The sequence below is a fragment of the Rhamphochromis longiceps genome, linkage group LG4 (assembly GCF_057381845.1).
Source record: "Rhamphochromis longiceps isolate RC_006_pf linkage group LG4, R_longiceps_female_GT1.1, whole genome shotgun sequence".
Lineage (NCBI taxonomy): Eukaryota > Metazoa > Chordata > Actinopteri > Cichliformes > Cichlidae > Rhamphochromis > Rhamphochromis longiceps.
This window is the reverse complement of record NC_140560.1, coordinates 32,339,008-32,354,199: the sequence shown is the minus strand read 5'-3', so window position 1 is coordinate 32,354,199 and position 15,192 is coordinate 32,339,008. Positions and strand designations below refer to the sequence as shown.

General features: G+C 40.5%; 1 protein-coding gene across 2 annotated transcripts in view; it reads left to right on the top strand.

Moving 5' to 3' along the window:
* Positions 1–2,275: 2,275 nt before the first annotated feature.
* asic2 (acid-sensing (proton-gated) ion channel 2) overlaps positions 2,276–15,192 on the top strand; it is a 421,555-nt gene continuing 408,638 nt past the window's right edge. The window contains exons 1-2 of one of the 2 annotated variants that reach the window (XM_085404570.1): positions 2,276–2,354; positions 5,554–6,173. In XM_085404570.1, coding sequence (XP_085260696.1) covers positions 5,598–6,173 — 576 coding nt within the window. In that variant the 5' untranslated portion in view covers positions 2,276–2,354; positions 5,554–5,597. Of the gene's footprint in view, positions 2,355–4,588; positions 4,797–5,553; positions 6,174–15,192 lie in introns of those variants that run through there. The other variant, XM_085404572.1, reaches the window with a different exon arrangement.

The window sequence follows — 15,192 nt, the reverse complement described above, 5'->3', positions numbered from 1 at the left end:
ATAGCAAAAAATCTTATGCATGTGTAGTGTAGTTGATAAATCAATGACAAGATAGCAGCTGCACCAAGACTAATTTTTGCCCTTTCCATTTATTTATCACTCATATGCAGGTGCATCTTTTCCCTGGCACTTCTAAATGTGTGACTGATCACCGGCTGTCGGTGTTACAGTTTTTCTCAAATGTTAAAACACAAAAGCCAATCCTGTAACCCAAATGACCAGTAGTCTAAACACATTTACTAAATGTAGCCACCATATTCCAGTACCATAAACACATGTCACATGAAGACACAAGTCACAAAACACAACCCTCTGTACTCATAAATCTAAACACATCTTTCCTTGCTAAAACACATGTTGCAAAACAACTCTGCTCATATCCTCAAATGAAAGCCCATGTGATGCAAAATGCTTGCCACAGTCACCAATCTTTGAACACAGGGAACACACCTGGCGTCATTCACTACACACAATGACTCAAAATTGAAGACACTTGTTGCTAATGCTGTACCCACATGTAAAAGCAAGCTCAGAGTGCACAGTATGCTGAAGGTTCCAAACAAACACAATGGATGAAGGCAGAGTCAGGGGAAGAGGAATTTGATGCAGAGGAGGGAGAAGAGCTGGCCCTGGAAGAAGAGGAGCAGGCCAATGAGGAAGAGGAGTTCAAATGAGAGGAGGAAGAGGAGCGACCAACGAGGAAGAGGAGAAGGCCAACATGGGAGAGGAGAAGGTCCAGGAGGGAGAGCAAGACAACCTCGCACCATCATTACGGACGAGATGCGAGCAACAGCTCAGCGACATGATGCCGCACAGTGATTGTGGTGTGTGTGTGGTGTGAATAACGTAAATAAAAAAACTTCACACCCTGTTCATGTTTTCAAGATTACTGTTGTGTGCAATAGATTCTGTTTTTGCATTGAGTTGTGTTACAGTAGTGTACGTACATGCAGGATTTTCTATAGATTTATACTACTCATATGAAACTCACAAATCTAAATGCCTAATCCTCTGCAGAGATCTACGACGATCCGTTACTGTATAGTTTCTAAAATATGCATTGGCAGTTATGAAACAAAGAACCTTCTCACAAATTGAGCATTGTGTTTTCAATTGTTTTGCTGTAGTGTGTAATGCTGTGTATAGTGTTTATAGTTTTGACAGCTTCGAGCTGCTCTCTTGGTGTGGGAGTTTGAGTTTTGCAGTGGGAAGGTGTGGTTGTGTTTATGTAGCTTTAGAGAAGGGTGTTGTGTTTGGACATTGGGGGACCTGGTGGTAACGTTTGTGACATGTGTTTTAGCATTTGAGAAAAACTGTAATCCAAGTCAAGTAGCATATTATGCCTTTTCCCAATGACAGAAAAAATAATAATAAACAGACTCATTTCAGAATGTTGCACTAAGCTTTTTAGCATTAATGCCACGCAAATTAAAAAAAAAAGAGAAATTTATGGCAATGCTAACAATCCTCCTGCCTTCACTAATCCTGTGCATGGAAAGTTGGCTGGATGGATAAAGGAAGATAAGATTGCTAACACATAAAGCCTTATTTTCAACCCTGGAGACTGTTTAATCCCTGTAAAACCATGCTCATTACCTCAGTGAAAAAAGGGGAGATTTGCTTAATTTAGTTGTTAAGAAACCAGCAAACCCTGCAGCTGTCTGAGACCACATTTCGGAGAAAGACTGTGATCAACTGACAGTGTGTGTGGGTGTAGGCTTTGAGTGCGCTTCGGAGTGTGTGCTTGTCAGAAAGATAACACTAAAATAACCTAATCTTTCAACTTCTGTGGGATTAGGATTTGTGTGTTGTTGCTAATTGCTGAAATAAGTGTGAAAGGGCAAAGTGATGGCATAGGTACAGGACAATATCAAACATGTTTTCTTAAATGGCAAATAAAAAGTAGAAAGAGTAAAAAAACAACAACATTGTGTTGTGACTTTCTTTGTAGATCAAATAACTGCTGGAGATACAAACCCACTTTGTGCCTTAGGCACAACTTAAATTTTTATATTAGATAGTACTGGAGTCTGTTTTTTTCCCCTTGGTTATACAATAAGCTACTGACTTATTATATCCCTGTGAAGTAGAAGCTAAACAAGCAACCATTCCCCCAAAATTTCTCTCTGGTTTGGTTAAACAAAGAAATAAAAGATATTACATTGTTTGTCCTTACAGGAGCTAGGTTGGTTTTGTTGGTATAATAGGTTATCTATACATGGGTTTTTTTTAAGTGGTCATCAACTTATTTTGTTGTGAAATCCGGGCAGAAGTAGTTAATTTCCGGTCGCCATCTTTGTTTTAAAGGTGAAAGTGTACAGTCGGTCCAGAAGACAACACAAGCTGCTGAGCTGGTCTGTATTCTTTAATATTGTGGTTAGAAAAATAAATATAATCTTAATATTAGAACATTCTCTATATCCTATAAACAAACAGAAGGAGCCCTGGCTAAAATGATGAACTTATTTAAAAGAGTACGAAGGGGGAGGAGTTAAAACCTCATCTGTTGCATGAGCTGAGATTAGCCGCGGGCTAGCCAATGCACCAAATTTTTAATAGGGTATTAATGTCTTGAGAAATGTTCAACTGAAATAAAAGTGTAATACATTTAATAAAAATTAATCATTTGTTAAATAGGTTGAACAGGATGTGCAGCACCATATCAACCTGTTGATGTGCCTTAGAAAACAAGCATACAGGTAGGAAGTTAGGCTAATTATAATGGCAGGAGTTTAAAAATGCATGAATTATCATTAGTAACTTCACATGGTTAAAAATGTTTGGCACTTGATGTACCTTTGATTAAATATCAAACCGTATCTTTAGAAATAGTGAAGAGGTTTCTGCTCCAGGCACCGACACATAGTTTTATGAGTGGCTGTTTCATTTGGGCTGCTCATTACTTTTTAATCACTTGATTAGGGGTATGCTGTAATTGCCCGGTAATTTTAGAAAATGAGCTTCTCAGCTGACAGCATGTTGGGATTTCACCAAGAGGGATCCTAAAGTTTTAAAGTTTGTCACTGACTTCACCTAAATCACTCCTTAGTTCTCATTCTGTACTATTCTGGAATTGTCAAATCAAGTATCAGCTGTGTCTGCTTGTTGGTGTTTATTAGTGAGTCTAAGTTTGATGAGATGGAGGTTGTCTAGTATACATTTTTCTTTATTGTTGTGTGTGCATGTTTTAAGAAACTTGAAGTGCTTGGGAGCTGGCATACAGACACGAGGACCAGAATAAGGACTAAAAGAATAAGAGTATTAGTGTACTGTCAGATTCAGCAGGTGTAATGCATCCAGTATCAGTTGCTCTGTGTGTTATGTTGATGTCCCAGCTAATCTTTTCAATAACATGGTAAATGTAACATGTTTGTGCAAGATGGCCTACTGTGTAATTCAGCCTGCCAACCTGTCAGAATCCTGATAACCTCTGATTAACATGTTAGGTAAAATTGTAACAATATTTTCCATTTCTTTCTTCTTGTAGTTTTAACATATTTTTATTTGAATTTGATTTAGTGATGTAAAAGCTTCCCTGGTGCAAAAGACTGCTTTTGTATTTATTAAAGTCTAAGTTTCTAACCTAAGGAGTAATCAGTTTATTGTGGATTTAAGTTAAAGACAAATATTAGCTCATGTATTAGCGGTTCCAATTGAATAAAATGTGTCAAACTGATATATTTTCCTCTCCAGCTGTCCAATTTCTTATTCAGTTGGAGGTGAAATTCGTATATATTTTTAGGGATCATTCTGACAACCTGTTTCCAGTCAGTCCAAATACACACACAGGCGTTCTCGTTCCTCTTTTACCACCTTTAACACCCTCGTGTTATTCTCTCCTCACCACTTTGCTGCTCCTGTCTCCTTATGTTGCCTCACAAAACTCGCTGTTTTCTCGCTTTCGCTTCATTCTGAGAAAGATCAGACTCCTTATGAATTACAAGCTCGTGATTTAAATGTTGCATTCCACACGGCAAACACACTCTGTGTGCTTGTTATTCCCTTTACATCCGTGTCTCCCTCTTCCTCATGTGACGTTGCACGTCTAAATTACTTTCCTCTGTGTGCCATTGCTGTGCAGCCTGTGTGACCACGCTTGCTCGTTTGCTCTTTTTTTAGTTTTCCAATTTTATTTTTGTCCTTATCCCTCCCCTCAACCTACATCTCCCAGCCTTTACTCCTCCGTCTCTACTTCTGCTTCACTTCCCATGACATACGCCGCCCCCCCCATCCCTGGCCAAGCAGCCACCACTGTTTTCCCGTCTACTATCTTCCTCCCTGACAGCCTCCTGTTTTGCATCCATCCATCACTCAGTTTGAGGTTGGTGCCATATGAAAATATAAAGGGCTCAGATACAAATGCGAGCTAAGGTGGCAGTGTTTGTAGGAGGAGGAGGAAAGCTATTCAATAAGAGACTTTGCTTTTGAGAGAGCAAGGGAGGAGAGTGTTGTCTTCCCTCCTCTCTCCCTCCTCCTCCCTCACGCTCTCTCTCCACTCTCTCTCTCTGTACAAGCGTGTATTGGTGTGTGCGCCTTCCGTCTCTCCCGGCTCCGCTGTTGTTCGCCGCCACCACAGATGAGCTGGGAAGAGGAGGGAAAGCGGATGTATCTGGCCACAGGAAAGCAGGAGTTTGGATCGGCATACGAGACTAAGCAGCGGCTCTGATCATCTCTCTCTCTCTTATGCTTTTCTCTGTGTCCCTCTCTCTCTTTCACACGCACACAAACACACACGTGCGCTGTCAGACTCACGCTCGCGCCGGCTGGATGTCTTCTCGCTAGGCTGAACGAGAGAGGTGCTTAGGCTTGTCATTAGTTGAGGGCACGGAAACCATGAGAAGCCTTGTGTGCGTGTGCGCTTATATGTGTGTGGCAGCTCGCATGCACACTCATGCATAAGAGAGTTACCGCGTGAGTGAGAGAGTGTGTATGTGTGTGCTTTTGAATGGAGATGAGTCGGGACATTAAATACACAGAGGCAGCTTTCTCTGGCTTTCGGCTTAAGTGACTTTCACCTCTTGCTCTGGGTGTCACAGAGGACTTACTTCTGGTGTTTTTTGTCTGAAATCTAGCAGTCACAGAGGGCAGCTGAGGAAGAAAGAGAGCAGGGCAGTTTGGGATTTGTCTAGAGTGTGTGTTGAGTGGATGTTTGTATGTGTGTGTTGGGTATAGTAGGAGCCACAGGCAGTCTGGCAGCCACACTAACTCTGAGCTCAAGGGAGTGATTGAGAATGGAGGTGGAGAGGAGAGGGATGCCCTGAGGGAGCATCTTTCTCCTCTGCTTCTTACTCTTCATAGTAGTTATGTGGGTTGTGGAGATCTTTGTCTTCCTGTATCTACTTCCTCTCCTTTTTCAGTTGTTTTATCTTTTTTATCTGTCGTATTTGCATGCTTGCTGTCAGCGCTTGCTGCAGATCTCTGTTCCAGTTTTCTAAATTTTTTTTTTCCATTTTTGTCTTTTAGCCTATTTCCCTGCATCGTATCAGTGCAGTCGATATGATTTTAGACTATGAATCTAAGCCTTTCACTGAAGTTCCATCTCTGTTTGTGCAGGTGTGAGTTTACGGGTGCTCCCTGGCTGAGGAAGTGGAGAGCTGATGATGGATCTGAAGGAGAACTGTGGCAGTCAGGGGAGCCAGGAAAGCTCCAGCCTACATCCCACCTCCTGGCAGGCCTTCGTCCACACCAGCACGCTGCATGGACTTCGCTTTATTTTCCCTTATGGTCAGCCCAGTGCACGCCGCTTGCTTTGGGCTGTGGCTCTGCTGGCCTGCCTGGGATTGTTAGCCCTGGAAAGTACAGAGCGTTTGGCCTATTTCCTCTCCTACCCTCACGTGACCAGCGTGGATGCTGTGGTGTCAAGCAGCCTGGTTTTCCCTGCTGTGACCATCTGTAACCTCAATGTGTATCGCTTCAGCCGTCTCACACGCAACGACCTGTACCACGCCGGAGAGCTGCTAGCCCTGCTCGATGTGCACCTGGCTATCCCCCAGCCACACCTGGCGGAGCCTGATGTGCTTGCGTTCCTACAGGAAAAGGCAAACTTCACGGCCTACAGGCCCAAAGCGTTCAGCATGAAGGAGTTCATTGAGAGGGTTGGCCATGACCTGGAAGAGATGATGCTCTACTGCAGATACCAAGGTGAAGACTGCCGTCCCAACGACTTCAAAACCGTGAGTATACTCTCTATGTGTTGTATTCTAAATGTCAGCTCTTTTGGGCTGAGCTGGGATCGGACCCTCTCTGCAGTCTCTTAGCCATCAGGTGGCTCTGTTTCTGTGGTGTTCAGGTTACGCGTAGAAGGTTTCCAGTGAAGAAAAAAACGTAAAATAACTTGGCGGCTGATGATTGTGCTTTCTCTCCAATGGTGCAAGACTGAGAGCATGCTGGCTGTTTCTTTTTTGAGTTACTATGTTTGGCTGCACAGGTTGGAGTTTAAGCTTTGTTGAAAATCTATTCTTTTCTGTTGCTTTATTGTTGTCCTCATCCTTCACACAATAGCATCACCTCGCTGGAAAATACAAAATATACTTCAGTGACAAGTCTAAAGTATTTTAGTCACTGAAGCAGAGGAACAGATTTGTCTTGGGCCATAGCGAATAATAAATTCCCTCATATCCGATTGGCACTTTCTTTACTTCTGCACTCAAGTATTTTTGTTCTCTGAAATCCAGTAACACCAAGTACCAAATAAATCACACCACTAAAATCACTCTGTTGGCTTATCTCAGAGTGGAAAGTCACGGCTAAAACATACTGTTATTTTAATCTTTTCAGGTGTAGGACCCCTTTGTCTGTTCTGTGTTTCTAATGTGCTTGTACAACTTGAGGGCACTGATCAGAGCAAAGTGGAGGTGTGTTGGGGAAATGTGTATGTCTGGTTGCACGAATAAAAAGGAAATTGGCTTTTTGGCCTCTGTTTGTGATATTTTACTTTTTGGCAGTCAGAGTGAGCAAGTTGTGCAGTAAATTTGGTTTTAACACATAAAGACAGCATTCGCAACGCCCATCTGTTGCATACTTGGATTTTGCAATTAGATCTATTACTGATTCTGTTAACAGTGCAGTGGATGCAGTCTGTGAATGTTACTAAAGAGAACAGTGCAGTGTTTTTTTTCTTTCTGTAGACATAGAGGATATAAATGGCTCTTTCTTCTTTGAGAATTCTTCAACACAATTGTTAAAGACTTTATAGCTATGAAAATCATGGATTTTGTTGCTTGTCCCAAGACAGTGAGTTGTATCCCAGAGTTATTTCAAGGTTTAACTAAGTCTTGCATATGCAATATTTTTACAGACCAATTTAAATGCATCCTGTGCAGTATTGGAGATTTGTATGTTTTATTTATTCTGCTGCTTATCTGTTGGCTGACTCTTGAGTTATACAATTCATCATACTGAACACAGAATCTGCATTAGTTTTAATGGTGTTGCATTATCATTACCTGGTAAGCTAAAGATTTTTCAACATCAATCTGCTCGTCATTATTATGTGACTGCAGCAATGTAAGTATGACAATAATGGAAGTTTAATGGGATTTTGATTGTATTTTTGAACATGAATCCAGGTTTAAATCAACTTAATAATATCAGTCACTGATCACATTCTCTTGATTGGCTTCATTCACTCAAACAGGCGCTTTGAAACCATCTTGTAGTTGTGCTGCTGCTGGGGGAATTCCCATGATGCACTGAGTATTTCTTCTCCAGTCCCCTCTTTTTCATTTCCTATGCACAAGTTATGCTCTCCTTTTCTCTTTCTCCCCTCCCTTAGCCTGGTTCTTTGCCTGTTAAACAAGGGTGCATTTTTTTCCACTGTTGCCAGGTACTACTTACAGGGCCTGATTGTTGGGGTATCTTCTCTAATATTGTAGGGTCTCTACCTTCCAATATAAAGAGTCCTGAGGCAGCTGATAGTGCTAAATAAATAAAATTGAATAAAAATATTCAGCTGTTAATGTTCAAATTTACAAGATTTGTGTTTTCATAAACATTTGTTGGTGCTGTCATTGAAACAATCTCTTTAATGGCCTAGTTTTCTTCAAAGGACACATTGGTCTGATGTACTGCTTCTACTTTAATAGTATCACAAACTTTAGTGTAGCCTCATGTTGGACTACTCCTCAACTACTACTTTTAATTGAGGAAGTTGGCTGTTTGGCTGAGTAAAGACACTGGTGTTGAGAGAAAGCATGAACTTTTTCACCTTTCAGGTTAAATGTAAAGACTGTGAACCGTATTAAAATAGAACTGCTATTTGGAAAATTACTAAAAATGATGCCAACTTGATGTTATGAACTTCAAAAATTCACCAATAGATTATAATCTTGCATAAAAGAGATGGAAAGTATTTTAAGTGGTTTGAAAAAATCCACAGTGCTGATTAAAGAAAGCTTTGCCGTGTGTGTGTGTGTGTGTGTGTGTGTGTGTGTGTGTGTGTGTGTGTGTGTGTGTGTGTGTGTGTGTGTGTGTGTGTGTGTGTGTGTGTGTGTGTGTGTGTGTGTGTAAAATCAAATCTATGAAGTAAATAAGCTTAAGCATGCAAAACTACTTTGAGTATACTCTGTGAATCTTTTTGAGTTGTATCTACTGGTCCATCTTTTCATCGTAGAGCAGTAATAAAATGATGCATGGGGTCATTTAGGAAGTTGCCCAACAGCTTGAATTTCTATATAAAGATGCTGCTGATATAGCTCTGTATTAATGAGATGTTTTGTTTTTTGTGCCTGCCCCAAACCTGATCAGTGATGCGTGTACAATGCATGCAACAGCTTGTTGAAGCTGCTACTGGGATTTGGTCTTCTTTGAAGAGCTCTTAATTTTGTGAAGTGGACTCACAGAACACATCAACAGCATTATCGAACCTCTGATGTGTGTAATCCGAGCTGTTAAAGCTCCTCGCTCTGTGACACTTATTTTAGGATTGATATCATCGTGCTTTATTCTGAGAGATGCTCGATGCAGACGTTAATTGGAAAAACAACAATGGTAGATCACACTTTGGGAGTAGTGATTTTCTGTTCATACCTTCATATGGATACTTCCCTGGAAGCTCTGATCCATATTGCACTAAGCTGCAGCAAAGCTGCTGGTGAGCAATTCTCTGCTTATATCTGCCAGGAGAACATTTGATTTTCATAATTTCATTGTGTTGAATCTTCAGGGAGTTAATTCAGAGCTGGCTTGGCTGTGTTTGTTCCTTTCCATGCAGCTCAGTGAGTCAGTGTAACTTCCCTTTAGTAACCGTCTTGCATATTGTGTGACGCGTCTTTGACCTAAAGCCGGGTTCAAAGATAATCGTGTTGACAGAGCGGCTACTAGAAGGCACTGTCATCCTCTTTGCCCTCTGCCTGTTGCTGCTTCTGAGCTCCTCCTGAATTCTCCCCACTGCTCTCTGTCGACTTGCACTGTCTCTCCTTTTCTCTGTCACTGCAGCGACACACCTTCATATCTCCGGCGCCTTCTGAGTAAAAAAGAAAAAACAGTAGGACCCCCAAAATAGAAAAACGCATGCATGAATGGACTCAAACACATGGATCCAGACAAACTCATACACAAACGCACCAAAATATACATATACATGAATGAGTATACACACACTGAGGGACAGCATTACCATGACACTCCAGGGACCCGAGTCAGCGCTTGAGTGACACTGTGATGAATGACCGTGGGGAGGATTGTGGGGACACGAGAGTCAGTGTGATGTGACTGATGGAACTGGAACACAGTGCTGCACAAAAGGGAAACAGCAACAGTGTGCACATTTCCACTTATATGCATGTATTATGTGTTGCCTTCGTTTTTGGGGGTTTTTTTTAATAGCATTTTTAAAATGCGCAGACTGCTCGTCCTGTTAATTTCTGTTTATACATGAGTGCCTGTGCAACCTACTTGATGTGATTCTTTCTAAATAAGCACTTTGGTGTGCTCGTTTTTCAAGGATGGCAGAAAAACAGGGCGCATTTCAAGCCAAATTCAGCATCCTCGCTTCCAAACAGCCAGTGAACAAAACAAAAGCCTGCCTTTTTTTCTCCCCCCCACCCACCCACTTGATTCTTTCAACGCAGCATCTGCAAGGATGCTGAGTGGTCGTAGTGCTTCTCCATCCTAAGTATCAAGTTGTGACTGTGAATCTGTGAGAAAGTTGTGGTGCTGAGTGTGGAAAAGAAATTCAGAGCCTACCTGTCTAATACAGGGAATAATTTTATGTTTTTTTCAACTTCTATCACTTGCATTGTCCCAAAAAGATATGATTATATAACCCTTTCAAAAAATGGAAACTAACAGTAAGTTATTGATGTTCTGTACGGGAAAAATATTGCAGCGCATCAATGTAGGTATGTCAATACCTATCAATGTCTCAGATAGTCTAGAAATGGTGACATAAGTAGTTTGTGCCTGAGGGATCTTTTTATTAATGAAAATGGATAATAGATGTGATTTTGTTTGTGCTGCTTTTAATTCCATTATTTTATGCAGTGTAACGACTTTAAGTGCTTGCTGACTCTAGCTTGTAAATAGCACTTAATATAATTTTTTGGCTTAGCTTTGCAGTGTTGATTCGATACCTGTCTGTCAAGTATTTTAGAAATGTGGTTAATTTATTTCTAGACATCTAATATTTTTACTCAGAGCCAAGTACTATATATTGGGTTAGCATTAATAAGTATAATAACACTATTATTTTAATGGTTGTCCTGCTTTGCCTGAAACAAAGACCACCTTTTCCAATTGTAACCCTAACCCTAATAGACACCCCCTCACTCCCTAAGGCTTGTCATTCTGGAAGAATCCTGTTAATATCATACCTACACTTTATAATGAAACTTTAACCTTCGGGGAAATGGAGCAGATGCCAAATGTCTTTAATTTAATGAGCATGACTATCATTTAGGGACTCTTCTATTAACCAAATTGATCATGCAGTGCAAATTGTAAGAAACTGTGGGCCTAATAACTTCAACTCAGTCTTTTCCTGGCATAAATTGTACCCCATTGCCCATCCTTAAAATTTTGCTGGTGTAGGTGTAAGCCTATCATGTGTTATGTGTTTAATCAATTTCCCTGTGCCTGTGTTTGTTTTGCTGGGTGTGATTACAGCCATGATTAAATGCTGATTGATCACACTGACAAGACACATCAGTGTCTGCCAGAGTGAATCAGCTCATTGGGCCTCTCCTGCATTCCCTGCGTGCTTCAGTAATATATATAAATACCCCTGTAGTAGGACTATCCTGGGATGACCCTATCACACTCTCAGGCTTAATGTGAAACCTGATAGCAGCCAGACCCAGAGGTCTGTATCAAACAGATACTAATTAGCTACTCATCCATTCCTCTGACCGGAACCTTGTTGGAGCAGCATTGTCAATGTAATGGTGCTGGCTGTTTACAACAACAGCAGTTAGTCATTACATGCAACCTGTGGCCTTAGCACTTCACAGGCTAATTATTGCATGGCTAGATTTGCCTCGCTTTCACCAGTAGAGCAGGAGTAGCTTACTGTCAGTCACCAATGTGTTGGGGGATTATGTGCTTTCTAATCTGTCCTCCCCCATCTCCTCCTCCTCTGGCCACTCCATCTCACTAACAGCATTTTATCACTTTTGCATTCATTTCTCAACATTTGAAAGCCCAGTGCGTCACATTAGGTTTTAGTGGATGTACTGTATTAATCACTAATGTGGTATTACCGTGGCATTTTACATTCCCTGCGGGCATGATATCTCAGTCTCTTTAAAGGGCATGGAAAGCACTACAGCCACCCACAAGCCTGCCTTTCTAAAACACCCTGGAGAGGCAGGCAACCTGTGCTGTTTAACCAACTTGGAAGAAAAGTTGGAGTGTAGCCACAGACAGACAGCTTAGTGTGTGGATAGTGCTTATGTAGTAGATAGTGCAGCTGTCTGCAGTGGTGTATTATAGTAGGTTGAAGATGGAGTGTGTGTAAAAGGAGTAATTTTCCCCGAAGGGGTTTTCTACTAAAAATAATTGCCTTGGTAATTAATGTAATGATTGATTTATTTGTGTCAAAACAAAGTTTTTCTTTTTTTCCCCGACTAAAATAATGCAGGAGATGTTGGGTGTGCCCGTGAAAGTGAAGTGCTTCGTTTCTACAGCTTTAATCACGAGGAGCATACTCGTGTGTCCTTTTTTGTCACATAGAATTATTAAGAAGGATGGCGCTTCAGCTTTGTTCTGAGCTAAGTCTACCAAGAAGTATAAAGGAAGTCTTCTTGGGTAAATTGTTAATTTAACAGAGTGAATACATCAGTGAACATTGTGGCCTTTATCACATTAAGACATAGAGTACACTGCCCCAAAGCAGCTTGTTTTTTATATAGCAATGATAAAGGATACTAGATTTAATGAACAATTGTTTATCTTTTTGTATGTGATTTTGGCTTAGTGTGATGAGAGGCATGTTACAACCTAAATTACAACCTATAACTGTGTTATCAGGCTACCTTAACCCTATTACACATAAAAAAACACTTTAACTTATGATATGGGCATCAGAAGCATTGCTTTCCATAGTAGTCACAGGGAGCCGTGCTGGAACTTTTCTTCAAAGAAATTAAAGTGGAGTTTAAATCAGAAATCATCGAACTGAAAAAACCTAGTGGCCTAAATTTGAAATGTATTTTTTTAATGGTTTATTATTCCTTGTTTTTGCTTGTTTTCTGAAAATCACTGAAACCCACTGAAAGTCTTCTTTTCAAATAAGCTGCTCTCATTGATGACAGACTACTTAATTCTGTTAGTGTGACTCTATTGACACAAGGTATCAGTAGCAGCATTATAGTGCAATGGTGGTAGTCTATCTAGTGAGTTAGGTGGAGTGATGCTTATTTGACACACTTGTTTACTTCTGGGAAGCACATCACTAGCTACTAGCATTTTCTCCAAGGATAACTGTCATTGGCTGGTTTTGCTTGACAGTACTTTTTTTTGCCTCAAGTGAAACAAGTTTGTGATTTTTCTCGTTTATTGGCAAGTGTAGTCTTCCATATTTTGCAAGGTGTTTTCATGGAGCCTGTTGAAGTAGCTCTGTTTTTAAGTACTAAACTGCCTCCGCATGCCTGAGATTGCCTCATTCACCACTCATGTGTGGTGTTGGTATATCATAGATATTGCGATATGACACATAATTTATACCACTGGACAGTATACGGCCTGATGTGCCTTGCTAATGGGAAGTGGAGTGTTTATGGAAATGTGTTCATTAAGACTGGTGAGCTCTTTGTCCATAGCATGAACAAAATACTGCCCATACTGTTTGCCCCAAAGCTGAATTCAGTTATAGGATGTTGACATAATATAGCCTTTCGGATAATAGGTTTTGCCTACATTTAATAATTATTTTCATTTGTCAGTAAGCTGGAAATTTTATATTTTTTCTTAAATAACTGATCTACTGTTTGGTCCATAAAAAAACAGAGGATAAGGTATGACCATGGCTTATCTTACTTTATCAACATTAAGATGAAAAAACAGAATAGAAGTAGAAAACATTTGACATTTTGCTAAAAAAAAGAAAAGAAAAACAAATGGCCATGGAAAGCTGATTATATTTCAGTCAATCAAATAATTGATTCATAAGATAAAAAATAGCAGCTCTAATTGGTCTAAGCTTCCTTCACTAAAACTGTAGGCAGTCCCATTCAGAAAAACTACCTCCATCCTGTCAACTAGCTCAGGACATCACTAATGGCCAGACTACATTTTATTCTTGTGAATAAGTTAACCGCCCAGCGTTTCCCTGCATGAAACAGAAAATGAGAGGTTTATAGCAGAGGCATGGAGCTGTGGCAGGGCGGTCCATGAAGTCATGGTTGTAGATGTTGGCTGGCGCTCACACTAGCAAAGAAAGAAGAGAAAGCTGAAAGAGGGGAGAGTGGTATGTCCCATTACCTAAGCAACCTATCTGGAGACCTACTTCATCTTGGCCACGGGAGGAGGACGGGATGATGTGTGTGATTTAATGTACTGCAGGCTATGTTTATATTTTCATGTGTATGGGTTTGTGTTGTCATATGCAATCAGTCCTCATGTGTGTTTGTATTTGTGTGTGTAAGAGCTTCTTGATGAATTAGCCATCAGTTGCTTCCAGCAGATATTGACTGTTTGTGAAATCAAAGGTCAAGTGGCTAGTTAACTTGAATTCCTTTAGTCTGTTTGGCAGCCACAGAGTGAAAATTATATATTTTCTGAATCAGTACTTAACCTCCCAGAAATACCGTCTTGCATGCTTTATTGATCAGCTTGAGAATTCGTATTATTGTTTACATGTATTGCAGATAGTATAACCAGCCGGGAGCAGCACCCTGGGACATAAAGGCATAAAGCTGTGTGAAAGCCTGAGATTGCAATCATATTTATATGCTTCCTGAAGTTTCAGTGCAATTTTAGTTTTCAGATGTGTTGAAATCCATGAATTTCAGTGGCCACAACAAATGACTCTAAAATAAGCCTACGTGACTGTTTCAGAAACCAAAGGTTAGAAAATGTTGACTTTTCTGTCTCAGCCTGCTGTGCAGTCACCTTAAATTCTCAGTTTTACACATTTAATTTTTAAAATCACTGATGTTTGCATCAGTGAAAGAATAAAATAAACATTGGTCACAAAACATGGTCATATTCATGCAAATGAATTAAATCATTTTCTGTGGTGACCTGTGTTCTTGAGTAAGACTGTTTTCACTTGTGTACCTAACCTAACATTAACGCATCACACTTCACGACTCCTGAAGTGTGATGCGTTAATTAGTCTAGCTAATATAATATTACTGGCTATGAGTTGTTTGCTGATTTTATTTGTTTTGTCCGTCTTTGAAAACGATGTGATCACTAAGGTATTGGGAAATCCCCCATGCTCTTATTTTGAAAGTTCAGTCACACCTGAACCGTTAGCACCAGCACTTCTATGGTCATCATAGCACTCCTATGTTGTGAGACTCATCCTGCAGTTTGATAAACTAACGCCACCATCTTAGGCTGCAGTGTGTTGCTACCCCCCGATATTTTCTTAATATCTGTGAGCTAGGGGGTCACTAAAACCAGCACATGAAGCTGGGTGAGAACTGGTTGAGGTGCGGCGACGCTGTGAGCTTAGGCTGCAGAAAAGAACCAAGAGTATTATCGTAGACTAAAGTTCAAGATGGTGGAGTTCAGGTCTGTTCAAGTGAA